The 27808-nt window shown below is 31.3% G+C and overlaps 1 protein-coding gene across 1 annotated transcript in view; it reads right to left on the reverse strand.

The window, feature by feature from the left end:
* Positions 1–27808, reverse strand: part of LOC131844745 (acid sphingomyelinase-like phosphodiesterase 3a) — a 77556-nt gene that overhangs the window by 14296 nt on the left and 35452 nt on the right. Inside the window, exons 3-4 of the mRNA XM_059193704.1 lie at positions 4419–4487; positions 346–505 (exon numbers count right to left, since the gene is read on the reverse strand). Coding sequence (XP_059049687.1) covers positions 346–505; positions 4419–4487 — 229 coding nt within the window. The remainder of the gene's footprint in view (positions 1–345; positions 506–4418; positions 4488–27808) is intronic.

Consider the following 27808-nt stretch of genomic DNA (forward strand, 5'->3'; position numbering starts at 1 on the left):
TATTATTTTTACTAACGATGTTACGTACTTTTAGGAGATTAAAATCACTATGCTGTTAATATTCAGGAAAGCAATAGTTCGCAAGTCAAAATAATAATATTATTTACAGAAGTATATTTTTTTTATTTTGCAAGAATCAAGTCTAAAGTCCCGACATGGGTTATAAGAATATGTAATGTAAAAACGAGAGTATTTAAAAATGAGAATAATGGCCTACACAATAACCAAATTCAGACATATATGAACAAAATTGGTCTGTATAAATTGTGTAATATGAACAATTTTAAAATTTAAAAAATTACTACACTATATTTAGGCGAAATTTAGTATCATGTAAAAACGTACCCAGTCCATAGTACAAACTCAACATTCTCCGAGTGTCGCGTGCGCATGTACCGCGCTGCTGACTCGATCAGCTCCAGAGAACTGTCGCACGAGTAGTCACCGAAGCGACCAAGAGCTCTATGATGACCTGAACTTCCACGCTCATCCGCCCTCCGACAGTCTGCATAACAAAAACAATATTTATAATATATATTAAAAAGGGAGAAAGTATTTTTTTCCGTATATTAGACACGATATAATTACTGTACAGTAGAAACTTAAAATGTATTCATTCATAAAATAAAAGCCGCGTTCTATATATATTTATATACATATATTTAATAGGGAATTCATGTGGTGGTTTTCCTATTTGCCTTCCATAACGTGGTTGAATGTCTAAGGGTAACTGCTCGCAGTACAAATTCCCTTCTTGAAATGGTCTTCTCCGTCCCTACCAGCACAAGCTTAAGTACAAGTATAAGTCGCTACTACTCAATAATAGGGGAAGACCTATTTAATTTAAGGTTTTTTTGTCGCCATATCCCAACACTGTCATTAAACATCTCAGTGTTTTAAAAAAATAAATTTAATAGAAAATATGTACATGTCAATGAAACTTAATATGGATTTAAACAGCATAGAAGTTTCTAGACTAGAATGTATTTATTACCCATGCTCATGAGTTGACTATGTGAGAGGTAATGTCTTTATTAGTCATTAAATTATTCGTGTTAGACCCGATCAATCATAACCATTAAAAATACTTACTGTGTGAATAGTCTAATGCTTACTTAATTATTTACCTAAAATCCCGTACTGCGTTGTCACTGATTATGAACTTTCCTTATTTGTATTTCATATTAGTAGGAATACAATTATAATAATAAAAATGACTACATAATAATAACTACAATTACTATGATTAAAATAGGTAATATAATCAAATAATTTGTCTTCACAGGACAAATTCCCGAAATATCTATTATCAAAATGTATTAGACATCTGAACGCAATATTCCATTTAAACTTAGTCAATGGTTTGTCAATCTAAGCCAGTTGTTACAAGGGTGGTTTGACATAGCGACAAACCCCGGAATACTGTAGATTAATATACTATACACCTATATATCTATGAAATTAAACTGATTGTCAGCTTATATTAACTTCTAAACACACTGCTAGGGGAAGGAGATTAGTAATGTGAACCAATAATCCTATTTCTAGTAATGTACTATGTCAGACTGACCTCCACGCGGACTCCTCCTAGAAACCATCATGGTAAATTCCTGCTGAATATGTCACGATGAGCTAATGGACCTGACGTTATGCTCATCTTATCATCCTCCACTGCCCCGCCAGCGTAAACCGTTAGCACAAGCAGGTGCATACATTATCATCCGTTCAAAGAAAAAAAATATACACTGCTAAATTTTATATATGTGTGTTTTGTAAACTGTCATATCCGTCATTCTCGTGAACGGGTGCTGCTTGTAGTGACTGGTCTGCTCTAATCACTATGACTGATTGCCTCTTATTAATTGTTTAACAAGATGGTTATATATTCAATATTTTTTCTATTTGAGTGCTAATTGGTGGTTTGTATTCACACACTTAAACTTAAAAATGTAAAGTAATAATAAAATTATTTAAAAGAGCAACACGCTATAAAGTTCAAACTTGTGGCGGCGTGGTGGGCCGGGTCGATGTGCTCCCTCAAATATGGTTCCGTACAATGATGGCTAGCTCATACGTCATACTCGTGAACGGGTGCTGCTTGTGGGGACTGGTCTGTTCAGGTTGTGAACACTGATTAAATTTTTTGTTCTTTGCGATAGCATATGCTGGTGGTCACTCTATTCTCCCAAATTTGAATTTTAATAACTGTATTTATCATAAACATGTTCCACTATTATTTGAAAAAAATTACGAGCTGAGTTTCTTGTCAGTTCTTCTCATCTCGATATCATTCCGAACTGACGGTAGATTTGACATATCATAAGAGTCTGTAATAGACCTACATGAATAAAGATATTTTGAATTTGAATTTGAATACTGTCACTAAGTACCACTTACCATCACATGGTTACATAAAAAAGGAGAAATAATGTATTAGAATAATTATAATTTTGGAGTAAGATATAATGAAAATGAATACATAATTTAATTTTAAACAATTTCTTAGGAACCGACACTTAGATGACTTTCATATTTTTTATAAACATATGTGATGTAACATCCTTCCAAGAAGAGTTTGTGACAAATTTAATGGATATTTAGATGTTTGTTACCTTATACAGTAACTACTTGTCGGATTCGAAGGAAATTTGGTACGCAGATAAATCATATCCCAGATCAACAAATTATTTTTACTACAATTATCTAATATTATCTTATCTATGCTAGAATTAATATAAGAAACGCCGCAAATATTATTACAAATCAATGTCTTATTCTTGATAAATTCCTTACATTAATTATTACATCCGCATAGAAGTGGGTCAAAATTTAATATTATTTTAACCTTAATTTCGAATGAACAAAGTAGCAGATACAACAGTTAGTGTTTAATATAAAAGTTGTGCTCCACCCTGTACTCTAACGTTAATCCTATTACAAATTAATTTGTTTGAGTTCTCACAGCACAGTCGCCGACGAGAAATGGAATGCGGATATACAAAGAACTGATTATTTTTTAAGTGATAAGATACACCTATATTTTTTTATTTATTCATTAACAATCTACATAGTGCTTGAATGTTGATATTAAGTATAGATTTTCTAGTCAACATAAAAATACCACTAATAATAAAAAATAAATAAAAAATCATCAATTGAGTAACAGCCTTTCTCTAACAGTAGTAACTTCAATGTTTTAATAACATAATTTAATTTTTAAAGTTGGTAAAATTATTTGTTTAAAAAATTAAAAGAAGTTTTCTTATGATATATCATATTAAAATCGTAAAGTTTTCTAGATATTAATTTAAAGAACGTATTTTACTCAAATAAGAGTTAGAAGAAGAAAATAAATATATACTTTTATTGTACTGTTGAACTATTGAACTACTCAAAAGAAAAAATTATATTTGGATGATGCATTTGTCATTCCAAATATGAAATATCTTTTGACATATTATTAAAATTATTTCAATGATATCGAGATAAAGAAAAGTATAAAAGTAAACAAATTTTTTTGACCGCATGGACTACTTTTGAATAAGATTAGTAATATTTTTGAATATAATAATCCAAGAACCTTCTTACGATTATAATATCATTTATGTTTATAATTTCAGTAGTAGCTTACGTAAGGAAGAAAACAATGAGCTAACTTTGAAAGTTTTTTTTATAAACAAATCAAGTAGGTAGATTTAATTATTTTCCTGTTTGATTGTTCCTACTTGCTCGATAATATATAACTGTGAGGATACAATTTAAAAATGACGTTCATACAATTTCTATCACATATTTATGACTAGAAAAATAGTTATTCTTGCCGTGAAGTTTTATGTTACTAAGTTTTATCACGTGCTTCTTGCAAAAATGTAATAAAATGGTAGAAGTCTGGAACTAATAAAATCGTGCAAAGTCCAGAGTTATTTTACGGCTAAGATATTTTTAGTATTCTAGAGTATTTCTCAGTTGACACATATTTTAAATATATATATTTATTCATGACATTCATATTTTTATGACACTTTGAATTATTAAACCCCGAGCAGGTGAATTGCTACATGTCAATAAAATAGGCTGAAACAGGTGCACTGTGTTAGGCACGGGGACAACTTTTTACACAGTAAACCTCGGTAACCAGTACGATTAAACAGACATACAAAATCTGTTTTCTTTATAATATTAGTATACATGTATGACTAAAATAGTGTATAGTAGTAATATAACAATATATAAAAATATATTTATATATTGTCATATTCCTACTATACTAGTACTATAGGCTTCCTAAAAATATACTTTAAAACGAAATATATAACCTTAAGTAAACACGAATATAATAAAGTCCAATTAAAAAATATCAACTATGTTTTAAGTCAGTATAATTAAAGCGAATTCTTTATATAATAGTTTGTACCTACGTCTTCTAGTATCTCCTTGTGATGTGTAGAGAGGGTCATAGTGAAAGTCTGTGATGTGCCAGAAGTAACCTGTAACAACATAACAACAAATAAGTAAAGAACCACATGACGTACACTGTCAAAGGAATCATCAAATGTAGTTGGGTACAAGTTATAAGTTATATAACTTGTACCCAACTACAGGTATAAGTTACCTACTTATAAAAAATACAATGACATTAAGATTTATATTTATATGGGTCAGCAAGTAATGTATAACATTTTCTTAAAGAAATATGTTATACATTACTGGCTGACTCACGAAACTATGTCTACATCACACACATTATATATTTTGCCCAATAGACATAATATTGTTAAATTATAGCGTATGTGTTATTCTGATGTATGATATATTACTATAAAATTTCATCAAAATCCTTTCAGTAGGTTTTGCGTGATAAGTACCAAACATCTATCCATCCAGTCATACATACTCAGAAACTTTCGCATTTATAATACTAGTAAGATTTTATTATATACTGTAATAGCATCTCGCAGGTTTGTCTTCATGATTTCAGATGATATATATAATAAATATATATAAATTAAATTTAGATCAATTCAGCCATTTAAATATTTAGATTAGAATACAAACTTCTAAATTCAAGAAAACTTAAAGCTAAGCACTTTTCTATATTCAAATATGAAAATAATTTTTACTCTAGCACAGTCTCTAGTAAAACTTTACCAATATTGTATTTTTTAATAAGTGTTTAATTTTGTATGTAAATGTAACCGATTTAGATTTTGAATGTTTCATATTTCAATTGCTCTAACTGAAACACTGCTATAACTTTATATAATCTCACATATTAATTGTATTACGCAATATATTGGAACTGAATTCGTGTAGATACAATTGTAATATAAATCCATATTCATATAATATAATAAGGGACTTAAAAATTCAGAGCATTGATTTTCATAACTATCGTTGTCAAACCTTGACCTCGTGGAGGTGTATGTCAAGGTCAGATACACTTAAGTGATAGAAAATTTCACAATTATAATGAAGATGTATTGATAAATAAATAATGCCTCCCTGTGGAGTACGAATGCCAACATTTTACTACCCAAAATGTCGTATATGTATGTATGGCTAGTAGAGGATTAAACCAAAAGTACATTAAAGCAATAATAACGTAAACGTAGAATAATTTATAAAGTACCATTTAGTCCCAAACTGAGCAGAGCTTATATGTGTAAACAACAGTATATATGCATATAAATATATATGTTTTGTAAATATAAATATGTATAATATAAAGGGACCCCTTTTCATAATTTATATATTTTTTAAGCTTTTTAATTTTAGGTTCTTCGTTGTACAATTAAGTTATGTAAATAAAAGTTAAGTTTTGTAACTAAGAAAAATATCTTAAAATAGGATATTATACCCAGCTTCCTGGTGGACATAATAATAAAAATAACCTTAAAAATATTAATTAATGTGGAATAATAAAACTATTCTGTATATATTACCAGGGGAGCAGGGAGTGTTAGCAATGGGAACTATTGCTTATAGCCTCTCATTGCTAGCAATGTCCTGTATTACGTTCCACAAGCTCTCGATCCTTCTATTGCGGTAAATACCTGCACTAATCGCTACGATATGCTAACTCACCTGACCTCATCTTTATCATGTCATATACCTTTGATACTCGGTCATCATAAATTGTTAGTATATCGGGTTCACTATACTATCATCACTTATTAAGAAATACGTAGAAAGCATTTTAACAAATTTAAACCTTATTAAAACACTGTAGGTATCATATACTATTAAACAAATATCAACTAGTAAATCTGTCATACTCGTGAACGGATGCTGCGTGTCACCCGAGTCACCCGAGTCTTGATGTAGACTCTACTGAATTAGTGTTCGTAACCAGAAGGTTACGAACACTGGTAATACTATTTGCTTTTGACAACGTTGCAATAGCATATGCTGGTGATCACTCTAATCTCGCAAATATTCATTGGAGAATGAATGTGTATTATTGTAAACATGTACAACCTTTTTTGAAAATAATACGAGCAGAGTTTTTTGTTAGTTCTTTTCAGCTCGAAAGCTCTCCGAACTGATCGTATATTTAAAGATCAAACGAACTTACCAAGTGAAGTTCGATCATAATTATGTGACAGCTTCATTCTTAGCGATTTGTGTTTACATATTGTAGTAGTATTCCCAAGCACCAGCCTCGCACGGTAGTTTATAGTTTTTTTTTTTTTTTTTTTTTATAAAAATAAAAATTAGTTGTTGTATTGACTATTCCCTTACTACCTCCCACTACTTACCCGATAAGGTGGGATATTCTTGTTACTGCGCTCATTTTGTTTAAAGTAAAGTTTTCATTTCAAATTTTATGTAGTTTTTATGTTATTTTTCGCTTCACACTTCTCACTTTATTGTCCGGGTTTGGGATATTAGAAAGAACCTCAGCTAAATTATTCCATTTTTACAATACGCACATAAGTATATACATATATGAATGCATCAAGTGGGTGGGTGTGAATAAATCGCTAAGAATGAAGCTGTCACATAATTATGATCGAACTTCACTTGGTAAGTTCGTTTGATCTTTAATTATGTTTCCAGCTTCATTCTTAGCGATTTGTGTTTACATATTGTAGGATGTTCAGAGAATTGTCAATAAAGTGTGCGGAAAATGTAGTGAAATGTAAATAGGTAAGGTAACATGCATATTATAACACAATAATTTTAATATGTTATAGTATGCATGCATAACACATTGTTCTGTTAATTACAGTAGTCATGAAGATAGAATGTATCTCGCCTGTAGTTTTTCTAATTACATCTACGTTGACTATTGGCTATCTAAGTATCTATCTAAGTCTATTGGCCGCCGACGTGGAACGTACACGTCATGGTGTACTATGCGCGATGAATACAGCGGTAACCATGCTACTATGTAGCAGACAATCCTTAACCCATTGACTCATCCGTTAACAAGAAACATTGTTATGAGGTTTTTTATGACTAATGAATAAATTATTACAATTAGATTTTCATTAACTGTGTGTTTTGTTTAGATATGCACTCAAACACATCTTGCAGGATAAATTTCGACCTTTTCATTGTAGAAACACGATTTTAACATAGGTTGAAACTGTTAGGCTTTGAGGTCCTTATGTGTTTTCTTGCAAGCGTTATCTTTACATATCTTGATGATAAGGACCTTTTAATTAAACCTTCATGACATTCTCGCGGCTACCACTTACAGACTGCAGCGTAGATTATGGGATCGTTTGAAAGGAGATTTGTGACATGTAAACCATGGCTCCAGTATATTATTATCTAGTATTATAGTACGACTACTAAATCTTCTGCTTTGGCATTTATTATTTCTAGAATCAGTTTCCGAATTAATACAAATGGTGGAAAATAAAAATAGTAAAAAAATGAGTATTTTTACCAAGAAATTGAAAATGCATCAACTGCAAATGCTTCTGGATTTTCTTTTATTTTTTTTTTTTTTTTCATATGACTTTACATCCATGCTTCACTTTGTGACAACTTGCAAATCAATAAAATTACTAATTTATCCTGTATTTCTAAAAGCAAGAATCGGCTAACTTCTACTCAGTTCAAAAATTGTAGTGTTAATATAAATAATTATTTTACGCTTCTCATGCAATTGGAAGATTTGTTTTGTATTTGTAATTTAAGACACACCAAACACCCTCAGGTGTTGCACATTTTACATTATCTATTCTAAGTAATACCTCACAATTGGATAAATCCGATGCATATAATTTTAAACCAAATAATAAATTTCTTATTTTATAATGTGTAGTAAACGTTTGTTATCTTTCGAATACCCATTCGATTTTTTATTGCCACAGAACACTCCCCAACCGGTACCTGATGTGTCAGAAAGTATGTCTACACTAAATTATTTTGCAATTAGAGATCAGAAAATTATTGAATCGAAGTGGAAGTTTATGGTGGATGAAACATTCATCCACCAATTTTAACTCTGTTTGCATTTATGAGAAATTGATATCTTGTTTTCATTAATTGTATTTTTCGTCTTAAGTCAAAAATAAATCCAAATATTTTTTCTCGACTTTCGCCGGTAATCTTGGTATGTACGGGCTTAAGCCAAGTACATAACAATGTTCTATTTCAGGTGGATATACCATAATACAAATGTAGGCCTAATCTGTCTGTAGAAACTTTCTAACCATGCGGCATGTGTTCGACTGACATGCATATTAGGGTATTTTTCAATAAACTTTAGATGTAAAGGTTCCAAGTAGTTTTTTTTTTTTTTTTGTGTCAGTGTCTAATGCAGTGAGTTGAAGGTAAGTTCGCAATATGAACAAATTCATTTCAAGTGTCCATCGTTTGCGTTTTTGAAGAGCGCCAGAGATGGGTGCAAGCTCATTGTATTATTATTATTATTTCTTAATTTTATATTATTACCATTATTTATTCTATTATTATTAATATTATTTATTAATTTTAATTTTATTATTTATTTATTTTATTATTATTATTTGTTTATTTTATTATTATTATCATTATTTATCATATTATTATTATTATTATTAAATAAGTAGTGATTGGAAAATACAAGTGGTATCATTGACATTAGAATAACATTCAGCATATGAACGGCCAAAACAAGTAAATTACAGACACTAACGTTCTGGAACTTAAATATTACATAACTGGTATTATATTACATAACAAAATCTCTGTAAATATGTATGGGGCTGTACACAGGCCAAATAGAAATCAATTGAATTGATAGATAGATAGATAATTTATTTGCTTCAACATTTACAACAACAGTATAAATGTTCGCCTCATATTCAGGGGGCATGCAAATTACAATTCATAACAATTACTTTTACAATTAAATTACATTATAAATAATAATATCAGATGTCAGGTCAATTCCCGCAAAGAGTAACAGCATTTTTTAACGAGCCATTGCTGTAATTCTTTTTTAAATCTATTTAACGGCATCTCTCGAATTACCTGTGGTATTTTATTATATATTTGTATGGAGCTGAACTGTGAGTTAATTTTATGCAAGTTAGTTCTACACGGTGGCATATAATTTATCGGCATATTTGAAGCGTAAATACTTTCTTCGTGATTGTACAATATTAATTGAAAGCAGATACTTATATCAACGGATGCTATGATATCATACGGATGCCATCACTAATTTTAAGGAAATTCTATAGTCTTCCAACTAAAAGTGTGTGGTTGTTATAAATCTCTTTAATGTTTTTAAATTTAGAATAAATCTGTTTTTATGATATAACTACGCTGGATATAAATTAGTTTGGTTCATGCCAGCACTCTGAGATTACATTATTTTATAAAAGGTCCTGTATATAGCATCACTGAAATCTATCGATTCTTCTAGTGTTTTTGGGTAGACACTTGGAGGTTTGTCGGTACGGAGTATAACGTTATTGTATAGCCGGCACACCAGACAAGCAATGTCTCGTTTTAACTGTTCTCACTCCACCGTGGCACGAAATATTTCAAACGGGATGCATAGTGTACCTCATAAGGATCCTGCGCCTGCGCCTGCGCCTGCTGGCTACGGATCGCGGTGGTGGCTTCGGTTGCATTGCATAAGCCCTGTTGGATGTCTTCAGATGCAGGGCTCTGAAGTTTAACTTGTTTTTGGATCGAGTTTTTCATACTAAAACGTTTATTTAGATTTTTTCTCTCATGGCCGCTTGATTGTTTGAGGTACCTTCAAAAAAAATTTTTTTTTTTTTGTGATGTTCTCTCCAGACACGTAAATATTAGCAGAAGTATCATCAATGTATCTTTATTAATATGTAGCCCACTATTAACAGATGCAATTACAACGGATTTTTGTTTCTAAATTGTAGCTGTCGCACAACAAACGATTCTCATTGTTTATAGGTTTTAAATATATATATTTTTTTTTTTTGAGAGAGGTTTCTTTAGATGTTAGACTGCAATTAGCAGGTATCAAGTATTTTTTAGAATATCGTCACTAGCTTCCTTTGGGAGGCCATTTTAATATTTCCTTTCATCTCGATGCAACATTCTTTATCGGATGTTTTTACCAAAATTAGTCTTTGATTTGGCGCGTTCTCGAGAATGGCGAGTATGTCTACGGCATGGTTAACCTCATCTTCTGTACCTATATTTTCTTGTGGTGGTGCAGATGGTCCTAACTGTGGTGATGAAGACATGGTTGTCATGACAGGATTGGAGTGCAACGGTAATAACAGGCTCGAATGACCGATGCTCTGGTTTATATAGCCGTTCTGTACTAACGCTTTGTGGATTAAAGTCGATCTCGTCGTTTTGCACATCCTGAAGACCTAGAGAATATAAAACATTGAATTTAGATAATGACAGAATAACCAATGTGGTAAGCTTACATCACACTTTTACTTGACGCAGAATACCCAGTATGGTAACCTCGCATCACATTTTTACTAGACGGAGAATACCCGGTATAGTAAGCTCTCATCACATTTTTACTTGACGGAGAATACCCAGTATGGTAAGCTCGCATCACATTTTTACTTGACGGAGAATACCCAGTATGGTAAACTCGCATCACATTTTTACTTGACGGAGAATAGCCAGTGTGGTAAGCTCGCATCACATTTTTGGTTGACAGAGAATACCCAGTATGGTAAGCTCGCATCACATTTTTACTTGACGGAGAATACCCAGTATGGTAAAATCGCATCACATTTTTACTTGACGGAGAATAGCCAGTGTGGTAAGCTCGCATCACATTTTTGGTTGACAGAGAATACCCAGTATGGTAAGCTCGCATCACATTTTTGGTTGACAGATTTATGGTAAGCTCGCATCACATTTTTGGTTGACAGAGAATACCCAGTATGGTAAGCTCGCATCACATTTTTGGTTGACAGAGAATACCCAGTATGGTAAGCTCGCATCACATTTTTGGTTGACAGAGAATACCCAGTATGGTAAGCTCGCATCACCTTTTTGGTTGACAGAGAATACCCAGTATGGTAAGCTCGCATCAAATTTATAATTTTCTACCTTCAGATTCACTCTCTGATGAATAAATTACACGAAGATTTTTCTTTTTTCAGAGTCTCTTGTAATTTTCTTGTTTGAATGTTTTCTTCGCTGTCTTCGTTCCTTCGTCTTCTCCCCATGTTGATAGTAGCTTCGTATATTGTAGACGTGCGGAGGCTTCGGCACGGAAACACAGAATGAGCGCAGTAACAAGAATATCCCACCTTATCGGGTAAGTAGTGGGAGGTAGTAAGGGAATAGTCAATACAACAACTAATTTTTATTTTTATAAAAAAAAAAAAAACTATAAACTACCGTGCGAGGCTGGTGCTTGGGAATACTACTACAATATGTAAACACAAATCGCTAAGAATGAAGCTGGAAACATAATTGACATATTACAAGAGTGTGTAATAGACTACATGAATAAAGATATTTTGACTTTGTATGATTTGATTTGATAAAACAATTATTACATGAACAAACAGCAAAACATTCTCAACAATAAAAAGTGAATATTTCTAACAAATATTTTTCTAGGTCGCCAGAGGATTGCCAAAGAAAATCTTGTGCTGGTAATTCGTTGGAATTTATCTGCTACGTTTGAGCCCCGCATTGGGTTAGACAAGGCAAAAACGTCTGATTAATGGCATACGGGGTCGTCTGATGAACACGTTGCGTATTCAAACATAGCTACAAAGAAATAGCAGGTTTAGTACTGGAACTAACGAACGCATATGTCCGCACAATGTCTACAAAGTTATTTTATTACATATACATGACGTGTATTATAATATATATATATATATATATACACGTGATAGTTCTTTACGAATTATTTTTTTTAGAGAGGAAAACAATACGTATTTTATAGCAGAAAAGAAGCAATTTTATAAAAATTAATTGTTAAAGTATGCTGTAATTAATTGCTAAGCATGTGTCACAGCAATAAAAAGAGCACAGATCAGGTTGTCTATTACAAAAACGGAACAGAGTAGGTTGATGTATTGAGGCGCAGATGGCGCTAGTTGTTATGTACAACAAAACCGCACAAAAATCCGCTTAATACTTTATGAGATTATCGCCAATAGAAGCGGCAGGAGATTTTGTTTTCTATTATAAAGAACAATAAGCACATTATTGTTTGCATATATTAGCTATTGCAGTGATAGAAAAATATTCCATTGTACAATATTTCCGCAAAATATCCGAAACATGATAAAAGCCTGGTTTTAAAAATTACTACATAGAGCTGATAAAGAAACACCTGTTATATTCTGTATAGATATAACGATTGCGTGTCAGCCGTCCCATTTGTGGTTTCATCACGAACTATTATGGGTGTGGATTAGTTGGCTAGATTAGATTAATGCGTGTGAACTTATAATTTTATATTTCCTCTACCTTTTACTATAGCGCGAAACTTATCTAGACTTTGAATAAAGCCATTTACGAGAACAGGAGTGTAACAACGGATACTATACTGGTCTGCAGTTCACTATATCTGTTTTACATTACATTTTGTACACCATTGGGGGTAAGGTTAGAGGGTGTTAGTAACGTCACTCTATTAACTTATTAAGATATCCTCGGGTTTAAATTACACAGATACAAATATTCAATAGTATTATTCTTTGCATCATCTGAGCATTTTTCGTGTAATATGTCTTAATCTTAATAATATTGTAAACGTAATAGTTTGTGAGTATGGATTTTTCTTACAATTTCACGCAAAAACTATTGAACGTATTTTAATGAAACTTTACAGTAATATTGTTTATCATCAGAATAACAGCTAGTATAATAATAAAATATACGTCTAAATATCTAAATCATCTAAATATACATTTTAGTATCCAGAGCACAAGCTCTACTCTATTGCTACTTCTATGTGAAATATCCTATTAGTTTAGTTATTATTAATAATATGTTTACAGTTACTACAGTAATAATAGATCTAAATATAGTAACAATCTATGCACGAAATGTCTAGTGAACAATTTAGTTTTGGGTATACTGTCTTGATGTGGACTCTACTGAATTAGATCCAGCGTAGGTGTATTCTCTAGTATATATGTATTTGTTTCCAGGTTTATAATAATATAGTGTATTTGAAGACTAGGCAATCTCAAGTAGATTAAGATTGTCCGGCGTTTATTATTATTAAATTGTTAGACGATCTTCTATATATGTAACTTGAATTTAATGACACCATGACCTGTCTAATAATAGGTCTCATATTAAGAAACTATTTCCGAATATAAATCACCTAATATCAACATAAAATTACATACTTTTAAGTTATATTGCTTGTTAGATCAATATATACAAATAAAAGTTGAAGCAGAAATGTCTAACTTAATATTTTTATCTACCACGGCCTATAAGGTAATCAATATCTTACAAGAAGCTACATGTAGCATAGTGATAGTATTTACGTCCCAAAATGCCTAAAACATGAATACTCGAATAACAAACCAGTGGAAATGTCAAATTGTAAAAAAAATATTCACAACTGTTACAAAAGTCACTAAAAACTGTTGTTCACAACTAATATTGTAATTTTGGACCAACAAAACGTTTTTTGATGGACAAAAATTACAATTTTAGTTTTTTGATTACATAGAATAGAATAGAATAGAAAATCATTTATTCAAATAAACTTACATTGAAGCACTTTTGAACAGTCATTACATTTTTTAATCTACCGCTCGTTCGGAAAGCTGTCTCATCACAAGAAGAACGAGCAAGAAACTTGCGTGTTGCTCTTTTAAATAATTTTATTATTACTTTACATTTTTAAGTTTAAGTGTGTGAATACAAACGACCAATTAGCACTAATTCAATTATCATATCATATCACAGTATTCAGAAAACGAATTTGGTTAATTTTAGTTATTCCTTGTTGTTCATTTCTTTTATTTATTCAGTGTAAATAACGAGAAAGAAGAGAATTTTTATGAAATAATTAACGGGAATGAAGAAGTAATTAATGAATAAGATGCCCGCTCATTAAACTCTCATTTGGTAAATTTCCCATAAAAATGCAATTTCGGAACTTCACGCAAAATCCCGTAAAACAACGAGCACCAGCTTACTAATCCCGTGGAACCTTAAATCCCATAAATTCATGGCTCTTCTTGTCACAGATATAATCAGTATCCACGACATCCCACGGGAGCAAAGTTACCAAATCCAGCGGAATTCAACTCGCGAAATAAATTAGACAAGCGATTTATAAAGCGGACGTATTAAATTGTCTTAATTTATTTGACGACTTACCACCAAGGGACCAATATGGTTATATGGCTGGTATATTGCCAAAGGTTCCCTTTAATCACTGTTTTAGACTTAACAATATGGCCCTATACTAAATATATTTTTTTATCCGGGATATGGTAGCTCCCCTGCTACAGTAGACTCAAATGTTAGTAGCGAGATCTGAACATCTAACAGTATTATCTGATTCGTATAGCACTACGAATAACCGACCAACTACTACTATTAAATTAGATTATGCAATAAGTCGCTGGCGTGGACATCTGCCTCCACCCACCACCTTTTTTCAGCTCCCAAACAGTTTATTTCGTGATCTGTTTCAGTTGAAGAGTGGAATATGGCAGTGAAATTACAGGGTACTGAGGCTTGAAATTTTAGTTCTCGGAAAAGGCAACGCATAGGGGAAGAAAATATAGAAACTCCGTAGAGTTTCTTGCCAATTCTTCTCAATTTTGCCCAGTATTGGACGGTAGAGAAAAATATTATACGAGTACAAAAAATTTGCAAAGCTAAAATATCCCACATTAATAACTGATTTTTCATTTGATTTCAATTGATATTATAGGAATAACAGTTGCCGTAATAATATAAATATAAGTAGTGCTAATTATCTATATAGTTGGTGGTGGTTGCTATAAGGGAGACTTTCAGTAATTTTCCGTTCTAATTACATAAAAAAATATGTTGAATCTCATGTGTACATATTGTGTCTTTTTCAAGAATTATATAAAACGAAAACACACATTAGAATGTAAAAGTTGATGCAAAAATTCGTAAACAAATTCAATAACGACCTCACAGACACGGGTTTTGAGGGGGAGTTGATTAAAAATTATACATTAATATGGCTTTTTGCGACCCTTTTTGGTGTTACGAGATTATATTTTTTTTTTTTTTTTTTTTGTTTTTTTTTTTTTTTTCTCGACTGGCAACATTACCGATAACTGTCTTTGTCAGCTGGCCGTAATAATTAAATACTTTTATATAATTTACTACTCGATTTTTTTAGTGCAATTGATATAATTAGTGAGTTTAAGCTATAAGAAGCATCTATTGTTGTTTGTGTTCATTTTTATATTGTATTTGTGTACAAAAATCGACACAAATATTTCCTACCGGTCAACTGTCAAAGTTCGTAATAAACTTATATTTACATCAATCTTGTATATGTTATCGCGTAATTCAATTTAAATTATTATAACATTCCTTTATTATTACTTGTTTTGTGTTACATGTTAATATTGTGGTAATTTTAAAAGTGAATTCAAATTGTGCGTCGAGGAAAAAAAAAATTACCCACTAACCAAATATTATTGTAAGTACTAACTGTAAGTTCTTACATATAATAATCTTTAGTATTGTTATTTATATTTAACATATTTACTAACATTACTTACATATTATATATTTATAAATAAATTTTATTGTAAGGAAATAGCACAAGTTTTAAATTCCATTTAATTCCTTTATATTTAAATTTATTACTCAGCATATTTAATAATGATGTCCCGAAGAGCCTGTGATCTTGATGCTAAACTTAAGGTGGCACTCGTTGAATTAAAGAAAACCCAAGACTTGAATAAAGTATTGTTACAGGAACGGGATGATAGTGAAATAGAGATGAAATCTCTATTTGACAAATATGTGGCCCTGAAGGGGGAACTTGTAAACATTAATGTATTCTGTGAAGACCTACGCGTTGACAGGGATAGACTTCAGGAAATTGTTAATGAATATGATCACTGCAGGGACACATATGAGTCAAATCTACAGCGTATCACTCACCTCGAGAGACACCTTAAGGAAGCTCAAGCACATAGTGAATCTATGTTGGAACACAAACGGGTGAGTAGCTATAATAACACCTTAGATCTGTATACAGAATTGTTAAATGTCACTTGTGATCAAAAGTCTACTCAGCCGTTGGTGACCATAGATTTAACAAATACACCCAGCTCAAATAGTTGTACTAGTCAATTTAATAGTGTCAATAAATTAAAAAAATATATAAAAATAAACAAATTTATTAAAAAGTCAGAAAAGTTAGTGAGAACTCATACTAAATGTTTAAAATCTATAAATATTAGAAGACAAAAATTAGACCTGTTACAAGAACTTCAAAATTGTAAAACAAATTTACATGATAAGGATTTAGAACAAAATAAATTAAAGAGTAAAATTCAAGAGTTGGAATCTTTATTATATAATTTAACAAATAAATATGAGTGTGCTCAACATGAAATTAATAACTACAGTAAATCACTGGATAAATTAATAGAGTTGGGTAATTACAACATGGAGCGGTTCACCTCATTGACAGAGAAATGTTGTTGTGAGACACCTGAATCTCCTAAATCTTGTCAATATAGCCCTAATGGAAATAACAATAAGTCAATCACATCAGTCTTGACTGAGTCAATCACTCCTTGTTCAAATTTACTCAATTCTAACTTGTCTTTAAAAACTGATAATTGTAATGTTGCACCAGTACGAAGGACAATTATTTATTCAGATGAATATGGTAAGGGTTTGGGCCGTTCATTATCAGAAAGTTTATCTCAACATGTTATAAATAATTGTCTACCTGGTGCTTCATTGCCTAATATTTTAAATAAGGTGGTTAATGGTAGGTATGATAAGTTAACCACATTAGTCATTGCTTTAGGCAACTGTTTAAATGTAAAAAAAAGTCATGTCATTAAACTTGTAAACTCTTTGCTTAATATTGCTGAGCTGGGCATAGGTAAAATAATTTTATGTGCATTTCCTTACTGTCATTCTCTGACTATTGAACAAAATAAGTTCATATATTATATTAATAATTTAATTTATAATATGACTTGTCGTCATAATGACTTTTTATTTTTTGATAGTAACAAATTTGTTACAAACTTTTGTATGACTGGAGATAGATTTTATCTGCCTAAAAAACAAATAAGAAATATAGCTAGTTTACTAGCTTATAATATAAATGACCCCATTATAAGTAATATAATGGGTTGCACTAATCCAAGTAGTAGTATTTGTACTAATGTTAATACTAAACATTCTGAAAATATTGATTCTAGTAAGAATCCTTTTATTTACAATAATTTAAATATGACTGCAGATTTAAACTGCTGAAAAAGACAAAGGGAAAGCTATCAGAATTGAAAATTGTTCACCAGAACATACAAAGTTTTCTCGGCTGTGAATTAATTATTCAATTGTTTTTAGAAAAAAATAATATAGATGTTCTATGTTTAACTGAACATTGGCTCAAAGTGAGCAATATGATGTTAAGCTTAAACAATTATAATATTGTCAGCTGCTTTAATAGAAAAATAGTAAATAGAGGAGGTTCCATGATATTGGTGAAAAATAATATAAAAGTAAAAGAACGTAGTGATATTGGCAATCTTTCCGTTGAGTGTTGTATTGAAATTTCCTGTGTGGAACTAGAAAATTATATAGTTATGTGTGTATATAGACCTCCAAATAGTGATTATAATTTATTTGAAGAGGTAATGGAGGATATTTTAAAAGAGTATTTAATATTAACAAAAAATTTATAGTGTGTGGTGATTTCAATGTTGACATTTTATCACATAACACCACAAAAACTAAATTAATGAGTTTATTTCAATCTTTTGACTTGAGTAATGTCTTCCACGAACCCACTCGTATCACAGCCACGTCTGCTACTTGTTTGGATAACATATTTAGCAACAGTGAATATTTAGATAAAATAATATTAAACAACCTTCCTTCTGATCACTGTGGTCAATTAGTAATTTTTCCAAATCACGTAAACAAAATTAGGAAAATTAATTTATTAAAAAGAGACTTGACTAGTTATAAGATAAATAAATTTAAAATATCAGTTCGTAGTAAATTAGATTTTTGTCCTCAATCTGATGAACCAAACAAACTTTATACAGATTTCTTCAATATTGTTTCTTACGAATATAATAAGGCTTTTAACAAAAAAACTATCAGTATTAGTAACAAAACAAAATTTTCAGAATGGGCTACAAAGGGAATTCTTAAAAGTAGAAATATATTATTTGATTTATATGATCAAAAAAAATACCGTTTCGATAGTACATTCGTAAATTATGTAAAAAGATACTCAAAAACTTTTAAAAAGGTATGTAATGTAGCAAAGTCTAATTATCTAAATGAAAAAATTAAAGAATCCAAGGATAAGATTAGGACAGTGTGGAATATTATTAATAAAGAAACTGGCAAAGTTAAAAGTCCATATAATGATTTTACGTTAAATTATAATGATAAACTAGTAACGTCCACAAAAGAAATAGTCAATATTTTTGAAAAATTTTTCGCTAGTATTCCAACTGATATTACGTCCTCTTTGGACTCGTCTCCAAGTATAGCTAAATCATTCCTTATTGACAATGTTGCTTCGTGTCCGGTTACATTTAAATTTACATTTATTGACATTGCTACAATTACGAAAACATTTAAACAATTAAATTTAAAAAATACTGAAGACCATTGGGGCATGTCTGTTAAAGTTATTAACACCGCTATAGATGTTATTGCTCCATATTTAGTAACTATCTTCAATAAATGTATTTTTGACGGTGTTTTTCCCAATTTAATGAAACATAGTAAAATAACTCCACTTTTTAAGTTAGGGGATAAAACTGAAGTAGGTAATTATAGGCCCATTTCTATCTTACCAGTACTGAGTAAAGTGTTCGAAAAAATTATGCTCAATCAGATGCTTCACCACTTTAAAATAAATAGACTGCTTCACAGTCGGCAATTTGGTTTCACGGCCGGTAAATCAACTACTGACGCTGGTGTAGCTTTAATGAAACATATTTTTGACTGTTGGGAGAGGTCACAGGATGCTATCGGTGTATTCTGTGACCTCTCAAAAGCATTTGATTGCGTTGATCATGAAACACTCTTACTCAAATTAGAATATTACGGTATTAGATATAAAGCACTATGCATGATGAAATCCTATCTAAATAATAGAATGCAAGTTGTTGAAATAAATGGTGTAAAGTCTGAGGGAACTAGTATTAAAATGGGTGTTCCTCAGGGCTCTATTCTAGGTCCTTTCTTATTTTTAGTTTACATAAACGATCTTCCTTATATGGTAGAAAAGATAGCTGACATAGTTCTGTTTGCTGATGATACTTCATTAGTATTCAAAGTCAATCGACATATTGATGATATGGACGAAGTAAACGGTTCTCTCTCTTATGTTTTAAAATGGTTTACGGCAAATAATATGCTACTAAATGCAAATAAAACTAAATGTATCAAATTTACTCTCCCCAATGTAAGGCCGGTAGATTCAAAAATCGTATTGGACAATAAATCTATTAATTTTGTTGACGATACTGTATTTCTAGGTATCACATTAGATTCCAAGTTGCAATGGGGTGCTCATATCACTAAATTGGCGAGTCGACTTAGTTCTGCCGCTTACGCGGTAAGAAGAATTAGACAATTAACAGACGTGGCAACGGCTAAACTTGTCTATTTTAGCTATTTCCATAGCATTATGTCGTATGGTATTTTGTTATGGGGCAAAGCAGCTGATATAAATACAATATTTACTTTACAAAAGAGGGCCATTCGCTCCATTTATGGTATGGGTTCCAGGGAGTCATTGCGAGAGTGTTTTAAGGAATCAAATATCCTCACCGTTGCTTCTCAATACATTTATGAAAATATCATCTATGCCAGAAGGAATATAGACAGTTTCAAAAGAGTTAGTGATTGCACTAATAAAAGCTTACGTAACAATAACAAATTGATTTTACCTAAATGTCGTTTGGCTAAAGTTAGTAATTCGTTTTATGGCAATTGCGTAAGGTTTTACAATAAAATACCAGAGTCTGTTATAAATCTGCCAGAAAAAAGATTTAAATGTCGAATAAAACAGTTCCTTTGCAAAAAAGCTTACTATAAAATTGAAGAATTCGTTAACGATAATAATGTTTTTATAGAAAAACTTTAAATCTATAGCACTGACAATATTATCTGATTACATTAATAATGAGTGCGTAGCGACTTCTATGTTGATTATCGCATGCCTCTTACTTGTTATACTGTAATTATTTATATAAAAAAAACATCTATTCAAAAGAGCAACACACAAGTTTCTTGCTCGTTCTTCTTGTGATGAATCTGCATTCCGAATGAGCGGTAGAATCAAAATATGACTATTCAAAAGTGCTTGTAATGAGTTTATTTGAATAAAGATTATTTCTATTTCTATTTCTATTTCTATTAAAACGGGGAATCTACTTGATTTAATCTTTTATTGCTTGTATTTTGTTTATTTACCATATATGCCCATATTTATGAATGCCACTAAATCTCTTCCATGATTTGATACTACCATAAACCTTTCGATATCCTTCCAATAAGACATTTTAAAATATATATTATTCTCCACATGCGACTTGGTATGTATGCTGTGATAACCAAAAATAACTAAATAATATTACTAAATCCTTTTACTAAAGTTCTTGTTTCTATAGTCATAAGTTTCAGCATAAATCACAAATTCAAACTCGAAGCTGTTCTATGTCGAACTGGACTATCCAATTAATTAAAGCCTCTACGTTCTACGCAACTTTATGTTATATAGGGGTCAAACTATATCGCACAATTTGCTCAGCATACATCAGTTTTTAAGTTGGGTTAATTAATTACTAACTTATAAAATTTATTATATATAGTATATATATTATTTTTCTACATATGACATAGAAAGAAACCATATAAGTCATATCTAATTTAAAAATAGTTATTAAAGCTTGCTTTCACCGCCCCTTTCAACTCCTAATAACCCTTTTTCTGATTAAAAAGTAGCTTATGTCCTCTGTAAGTATCTAGACTATCTGTATATCGAATTTCAATTAAATCGATTCAGTAGTTATGGCTTGAAAGCGTGACAGATAGAGTTACTTTCGCAGTTATAATATTATCCTTACAAATAATATTTTGAAAAATAAGATAATACATACCTAATGTACTTTAACTCTTAAACTTAACATCCAATCCAAATGAACGCCATTCCAATAGATTCCAATATCCAATAGATCCTCATAACGATTTATGCGAACTTTTTATTGCACAATATGTAATACCGTATCATGAAAGGTATCAATAATAAATCAAAAAGCTTCGCCCCTAAATCTACAAAAAATGCTTAGTCCATCTTATGATAAATAGATAACTATAATAATGACTACCAGCAAAGTACCTACTACCAGCATTTAATGATCATTTTTTATATAATTTTAATGGCGAACAAACTGACGGCCTGATGGTAAGTGATAACCATCACCTATATTATCACCATATCACCTATATCATCACCTATCATTGAGGGTGACGCAGCTGGAGTCGAGCCACTACGCGAGTTTCAAGGCGTTTGAGGCCCGGGTCCCCACTAACATGCCGCCCACCTGTACGAAGGAGGACTACTGGCCAAAGGGTGTGGTGAATCGGCGCTATCGTGGCAGATTGCCGTCGTCAGTGCCGTGACAACACAGACAATTTTAATATCTTAATTTTATAATATTATTTCATATGTATGTTAGGTCTATAAGGTATTTATAATATGGGTTTAGTAGGCTGAACTAAATAAATATACTTAAATGGCGCTACGGATATCACGTTACCCTGCCCGTTATCCCATTTATGCGTTTCCATTACAGTGATCTAAAATTAATAAGTAATCTATCTATATATATATAAATCAATTACTGTTCGTTAGCCTCGTTAAAACTCGAGAACGGCTGAACCGATTTGGCTAATGCTACTCTTGAAATATTCGTGGAATTCCGAGAAGAGGAAGAGAAAAACATTTTACTTTCCCATAGAAACTGCTGCTACCTGTCAAACAGAAATTTATTGCATAACTAAATTTGAAAAATTTTTGACATATTTAATTTTGAGGCGGAACGGAGTTTGCGTGGTCAGGTCAGTAATATTACTTGGTGGTCTAGCAGTTACATCAGACTGCTTTACTTTCAATGTATGAATATGATGTCGGTTTGATTCCTCGCACAAAGCAATGTTTTGTACTCATGTGTATAATTGTTTGTATCGGTGTCATTCCTTTCTATATATTCATTTTTACAAACATAATATATATTTTTAAAAATGTGTACAATCATTTTATCAATTTGGCACTGGTTAACTCAGGACTAGATGGCGCTGTGTGTATTGTACTGAGTTATTATTATTGTTATATTCTAGACTCGTATCTATTCCATAACTACGGAGAATAAATCGTAAATATCTTTATCAAACTGGAAATAATTACCCACTTATTTGTGTAAAATTTTTACGTATCCCCAAGGACTTACTAAGTTATTAACGGCGTGCCCCGAGTAATCTCCGCCTCAGAACCCCTGTGTCCCAAAAAACAATATACGTACTTGAATATGCCTCCATTTTTAATTCAAGTCGAAAATTCATTTATTTAAGCCCCTGGAGTCTTTAAAAGAAAAATTGTTGCCACATCGAAAAAAGTCACGAAAAAGGATTTCTTGCTTAAAATCTCCGATACGATGGGACTTTAATTTTAATAAATTTCAATGAAATGTAATATCTTCTGAGGTTTTAAATTACGGTGAGAGGGGAAATCTTATGGGAATGCAAAGCGGATATTAATGTTATGGCTCTTGAACGGTCTTCCCTGACAGCAGGATGAATGGATAAAACGTTAATGGATGGAATCCGAATGGCCGTGAAGTTGTAAATAAATTGACTGTGTTTAATAAATTCTAATCGAATTATCCGATTTTGTGCGTTTTATCATTTGGACGATAAAGGAAACCAGCAGATTTCGTAAATCCTAAAATTCGAAGCGTATTCTACTAATACATATTATGAACACAAAAGTTTTTAAGGGATTGATGAATTGTCATTTAAATTATTGTTACGGTTTCAGTCAATTGCTACTGGAAGCATTAGAAATTATGAAAGATTCCAATGATAGGCATGTTTTACTTAAATTTGTGTGAGTATCGCCGCGGGTTGAAGCTAGTAAATTAGAAATTGCGAAAGTCACTTTGTTTAATTGTTTTTTACGCTTTCAGCCCTCAATGGCTTAACCAATCATTATTAACTTTTGCATATTTATAAACGGAAAGCGATCTAATGTACTTTTTATTCTGCTCAATCGCGGAATAGATAAAGGTATTATTAATATACATATATCGGGTAATACCATGAATAATTTTGTGGTAAACAATCAACAGCCAGCTCGTAACCACGGCTAGTGCAATCTAGTTGAAATATCGAAAGAGGTAACTTTACCGATACTAATATTATAAAGAGGTAAAGATTGTGAGGTAGTAGGGGGTAATCTAGGATATAATAAACCGATTTATAAAAATCATATACCAATAGAAAACTAGAAATTGTAAGTATCATAGGCTATTTAACATCACGCTAAGACTCTCCTATAAACGGAGAAAATGTGACTGAGAAGAATTTGTGCGCATCAGCTATTAAATTATTCGTTTTAAGAGCACTAACTATAATAATTGGACGAAACGCGAAAGTTTAGAAATAAATAGAATAAAGTATTTTAATATAGAATTTAACATTGAAAATGTACTTTTATTCAACAACAAGTGTGTGAATATATATATAGCTATAAAGTATGTATTAGTTAAATTCAAACCTTATTAATATAATATTATATAATCCATATTCCGACGAGTATAGTAACTGTAATAGCTCCAAACTGTCAAGATATCAACACGCGAGGTATAGAAATAATTTTAACACAAATATTTCGTACGCACGGACAATGCCGACAATGACTCAGTTCTATACAACAAAAGTTACGTCTAATGCCGAACTTACTCCTTCAGTGATTTCTCGTAAATAGTTAAGTAATGAAACGGGAACAAGAAAAAATAATTCATAGGGGGCGGCGAGCTAAAAAACTCATTCGTCATACCGGATAAAGATTTAATACAAAGGCAACTAAGGGTGGGGACACATTTGTCGCAATTTTATATATGCGTACAGATACAGAAAAATTGCTACAGATGCTGCTAGCTTTTGATTTTGATTGAAGGCTTCGTATTACATTGGGGATACACTTCGGCTACACATGTGTGTACAGTATATGTAATGTAAGTCGTATAACTATATGCATATATTATACATATAGAACTTTGGGACATTCTTTAAATTATAATATAAATCGTTTTAAAATGTATTATTAACATAGTTAATCAGATCTTTTCATGAGTAATAATACATAGGTTGCTCTAGTCGTGATCAGCCCATGACCACTTATTTGAAACGTCAAGAGAGGTAAATATCTTTATCAACGATAAAAATATTTATGTTAAGATCCGATTAACTATATTAATAATCTGTAGTAAACACTAAAGTATAAATTAAAATAAGGTATCATAATCTGTTGCGTAATTTAGAAGATGTAAGCGACAAAACAATAATAATTTTCTTGAAACGATTGATGGATTTACTAGTAAACTTATATATTGCAGAAAACTAAATGAAAATTATGGAATTGTAAATGAAATGTACATCTGCGATGTATTTTGATATAATTTTAAATTATTGCTATAAACAGATCAATTAATTAAAAAGTCGACTCAATTTAGAATTATTTTCGTTTCGAAGTCAGCCAATCTGAAAGCCAGTTGAATTAGTTATCTTGTCATTGCAGCAAATAATCAATTAATAATATATATATATATATATATATATATATATATCGAGATACATTAATTTGCTACATGCAGTGTGGACCCGACCTTAGCGAGTGTTGCGTGATCGACCGCTTCTGTAGCTGTTTACTACACACACATACGCACATAACCACATAATAACAGTCTTTGATTGATGAACACATCCCTTCGTGTGAGCAATGAAGTTTTCCAGACAACTCCACTGAGTTTGCTTTATACGCCTCGTAATTTCAGCGCCATTTTAACAGACTAGTGCTTGACGTCATAATTGTATCGTTTAAAAAACTAGCAACATTTTTTTATGTAACTGCGCAATTACAAAATGAATGATTGGCAAAAAAGTTCATATGCCCATATGATTGAAAATGGCAATCATCGCCCTTATATTCATACATAAACAACTATCGTAAATAATGTACACTTACTTATACACATTTATATATAACATAATTGTCATTGAAAATATTCAGATGTGATTCTTTTGAAAGTAAGCATCAACATGAAATTACTACTACTTATAATATATTATTGATAAAACCCAATTATCAGGCGTTCATAGGCTTCGGTAACCGTTTACTGTAAAATGGCCACCATCCATCACCATCAACATAGTCTAAAATATCTATAAAAATGTTCCCCATATATATAAAACTATAAACTCTATTACATATAAACACACATTAACATTTAGATGCGATTTGTCACATTCTTTTTAATTAAGAATATAGCATGGAAGAAAAGGACATAATAGTCAAAATAGGTTTATAAAAATATATAGCGTTTTTGTTATTAGGAATTTATGTTTTTTAAAGTATGCTACTAATATAGCATTATTGCTTCAGTAATTTTATAAAAAGGTGGTTTAGTTTGTAATATATTCGATAATACAACTACTTCACCTAATAAGGTTTGTATTTTATCTGAGCCAATTAAAACGACAAGGGTCCTAGTATTTTACATGCAGCAACTGGCATCAGACCTCCGTAGGGTATAAACTCATTACTGGGTGGGGTCGTTTAACGACTGTCATTTAATGGTATTAATAATATAAGAGTGGACGTTGAAAGTGAATATCTAACGAACTTCAAAAGAAATTAGTTCTAATCTACAGTATTTTTATGTTAGAAATTTGTAAAAAAAAAAATAGTAATATTTTTTTGACATATCTAAATATGAAAGAATGGCTTCTAAGTCTTCTATATTACTTTTGTAATATAAAAGTTAGTTTATTTTGTGGAAGAGAAAGTGTAAAACATTAAAATAATTCTAGTCATATAATCAACCAAAGTACAGTAGCAAACAAATGGACTCAAATTAGTAACATTTTTCTTTTATGTTACTGGAATGAGACAATCTATCTGCCCACTTGGTGGTAAGTGGGAACTGTCATTTAAATACACGACGAGTACCACGGACATCATGTCATTATGTAATACTTCCAGTTTGCCATTCCTGAGGATTACAATGTTGTATCTTCGTAACCTATAACTACCATATCTCACCCTTCATCAGAAACACAACTAACAAACAAACTGCTTTGCGGCTGGGTAAATAGGTGATGATTGGGATACTAATACAGATATAATAATATAGTGAGTAATATTCCCGGATAATTCACACTCCGTTTAGTTCAAGCAGAGATATGTAGTTTGTGTTTGTACTAAACACTGATTGAAATACTTTGATACATTTCTTTAGTAATTATATGAATATTATACATAGCAAACACCTATACCGCTCCTGAATACAAATGTTTGTACTTAGAAAGGAAACGAACCCGCAATCATCGGATGAAACTGTGCCAAACTATGAAACGATAGGCCGTCTATGAACTAAGTCTTCAAACAGATTATTGAATATTTATTATCACTAATGATTTCCATATCTATTTCTCTTATAACCCACCAATTATACTATCACCACATTAACCCTAAAACGTACAATCAGAGTAAAAAATAATCATAATAAATCCACCACCGAAATTAGTATGCCAACAAAAGTTTTATGAGGTGAGTATATTGCAGTCGCTGTTTGAGGATTAACCCGACATCGGCGAAGTCGGATCATCAATCAAGACTTACCCTTCAACAAAAGGAAGGGCAGGCTGTGATTAGCGGGTCTAAATTATCTGCCCTTGTGTGTGTTCGAGTTCACTTTGCGAAACAATCCCTTAGTAACCCGCATGGATTTATACCTATGGCTTTATCATAGCTGACGAGTTGTTTCGTGTTTACATACACACTGCTGTAGAAATTTATTCACTAGCTCTTATAATTTAAGCGATAAAGATCATATTTGTACTAAAATAAATTACTTCA

This window comes from Achroia grisella, unplaced genomic scaffold (genome assembly GCF_030625045.1).
Source record: "Achroia grisella isolate CSIRO2021 unplaced genomic scaffold, CSIRO_AGI_Agris_v1 utg413, whole genome shotgun sequence".
NCBI classification, from domain to species: domain Eukaryota; kingdom Metazoa; phylum Arthropoda; class Insecta; order Lepidoptera; family Pyralidae; genus Achroia; species Achroia grisella.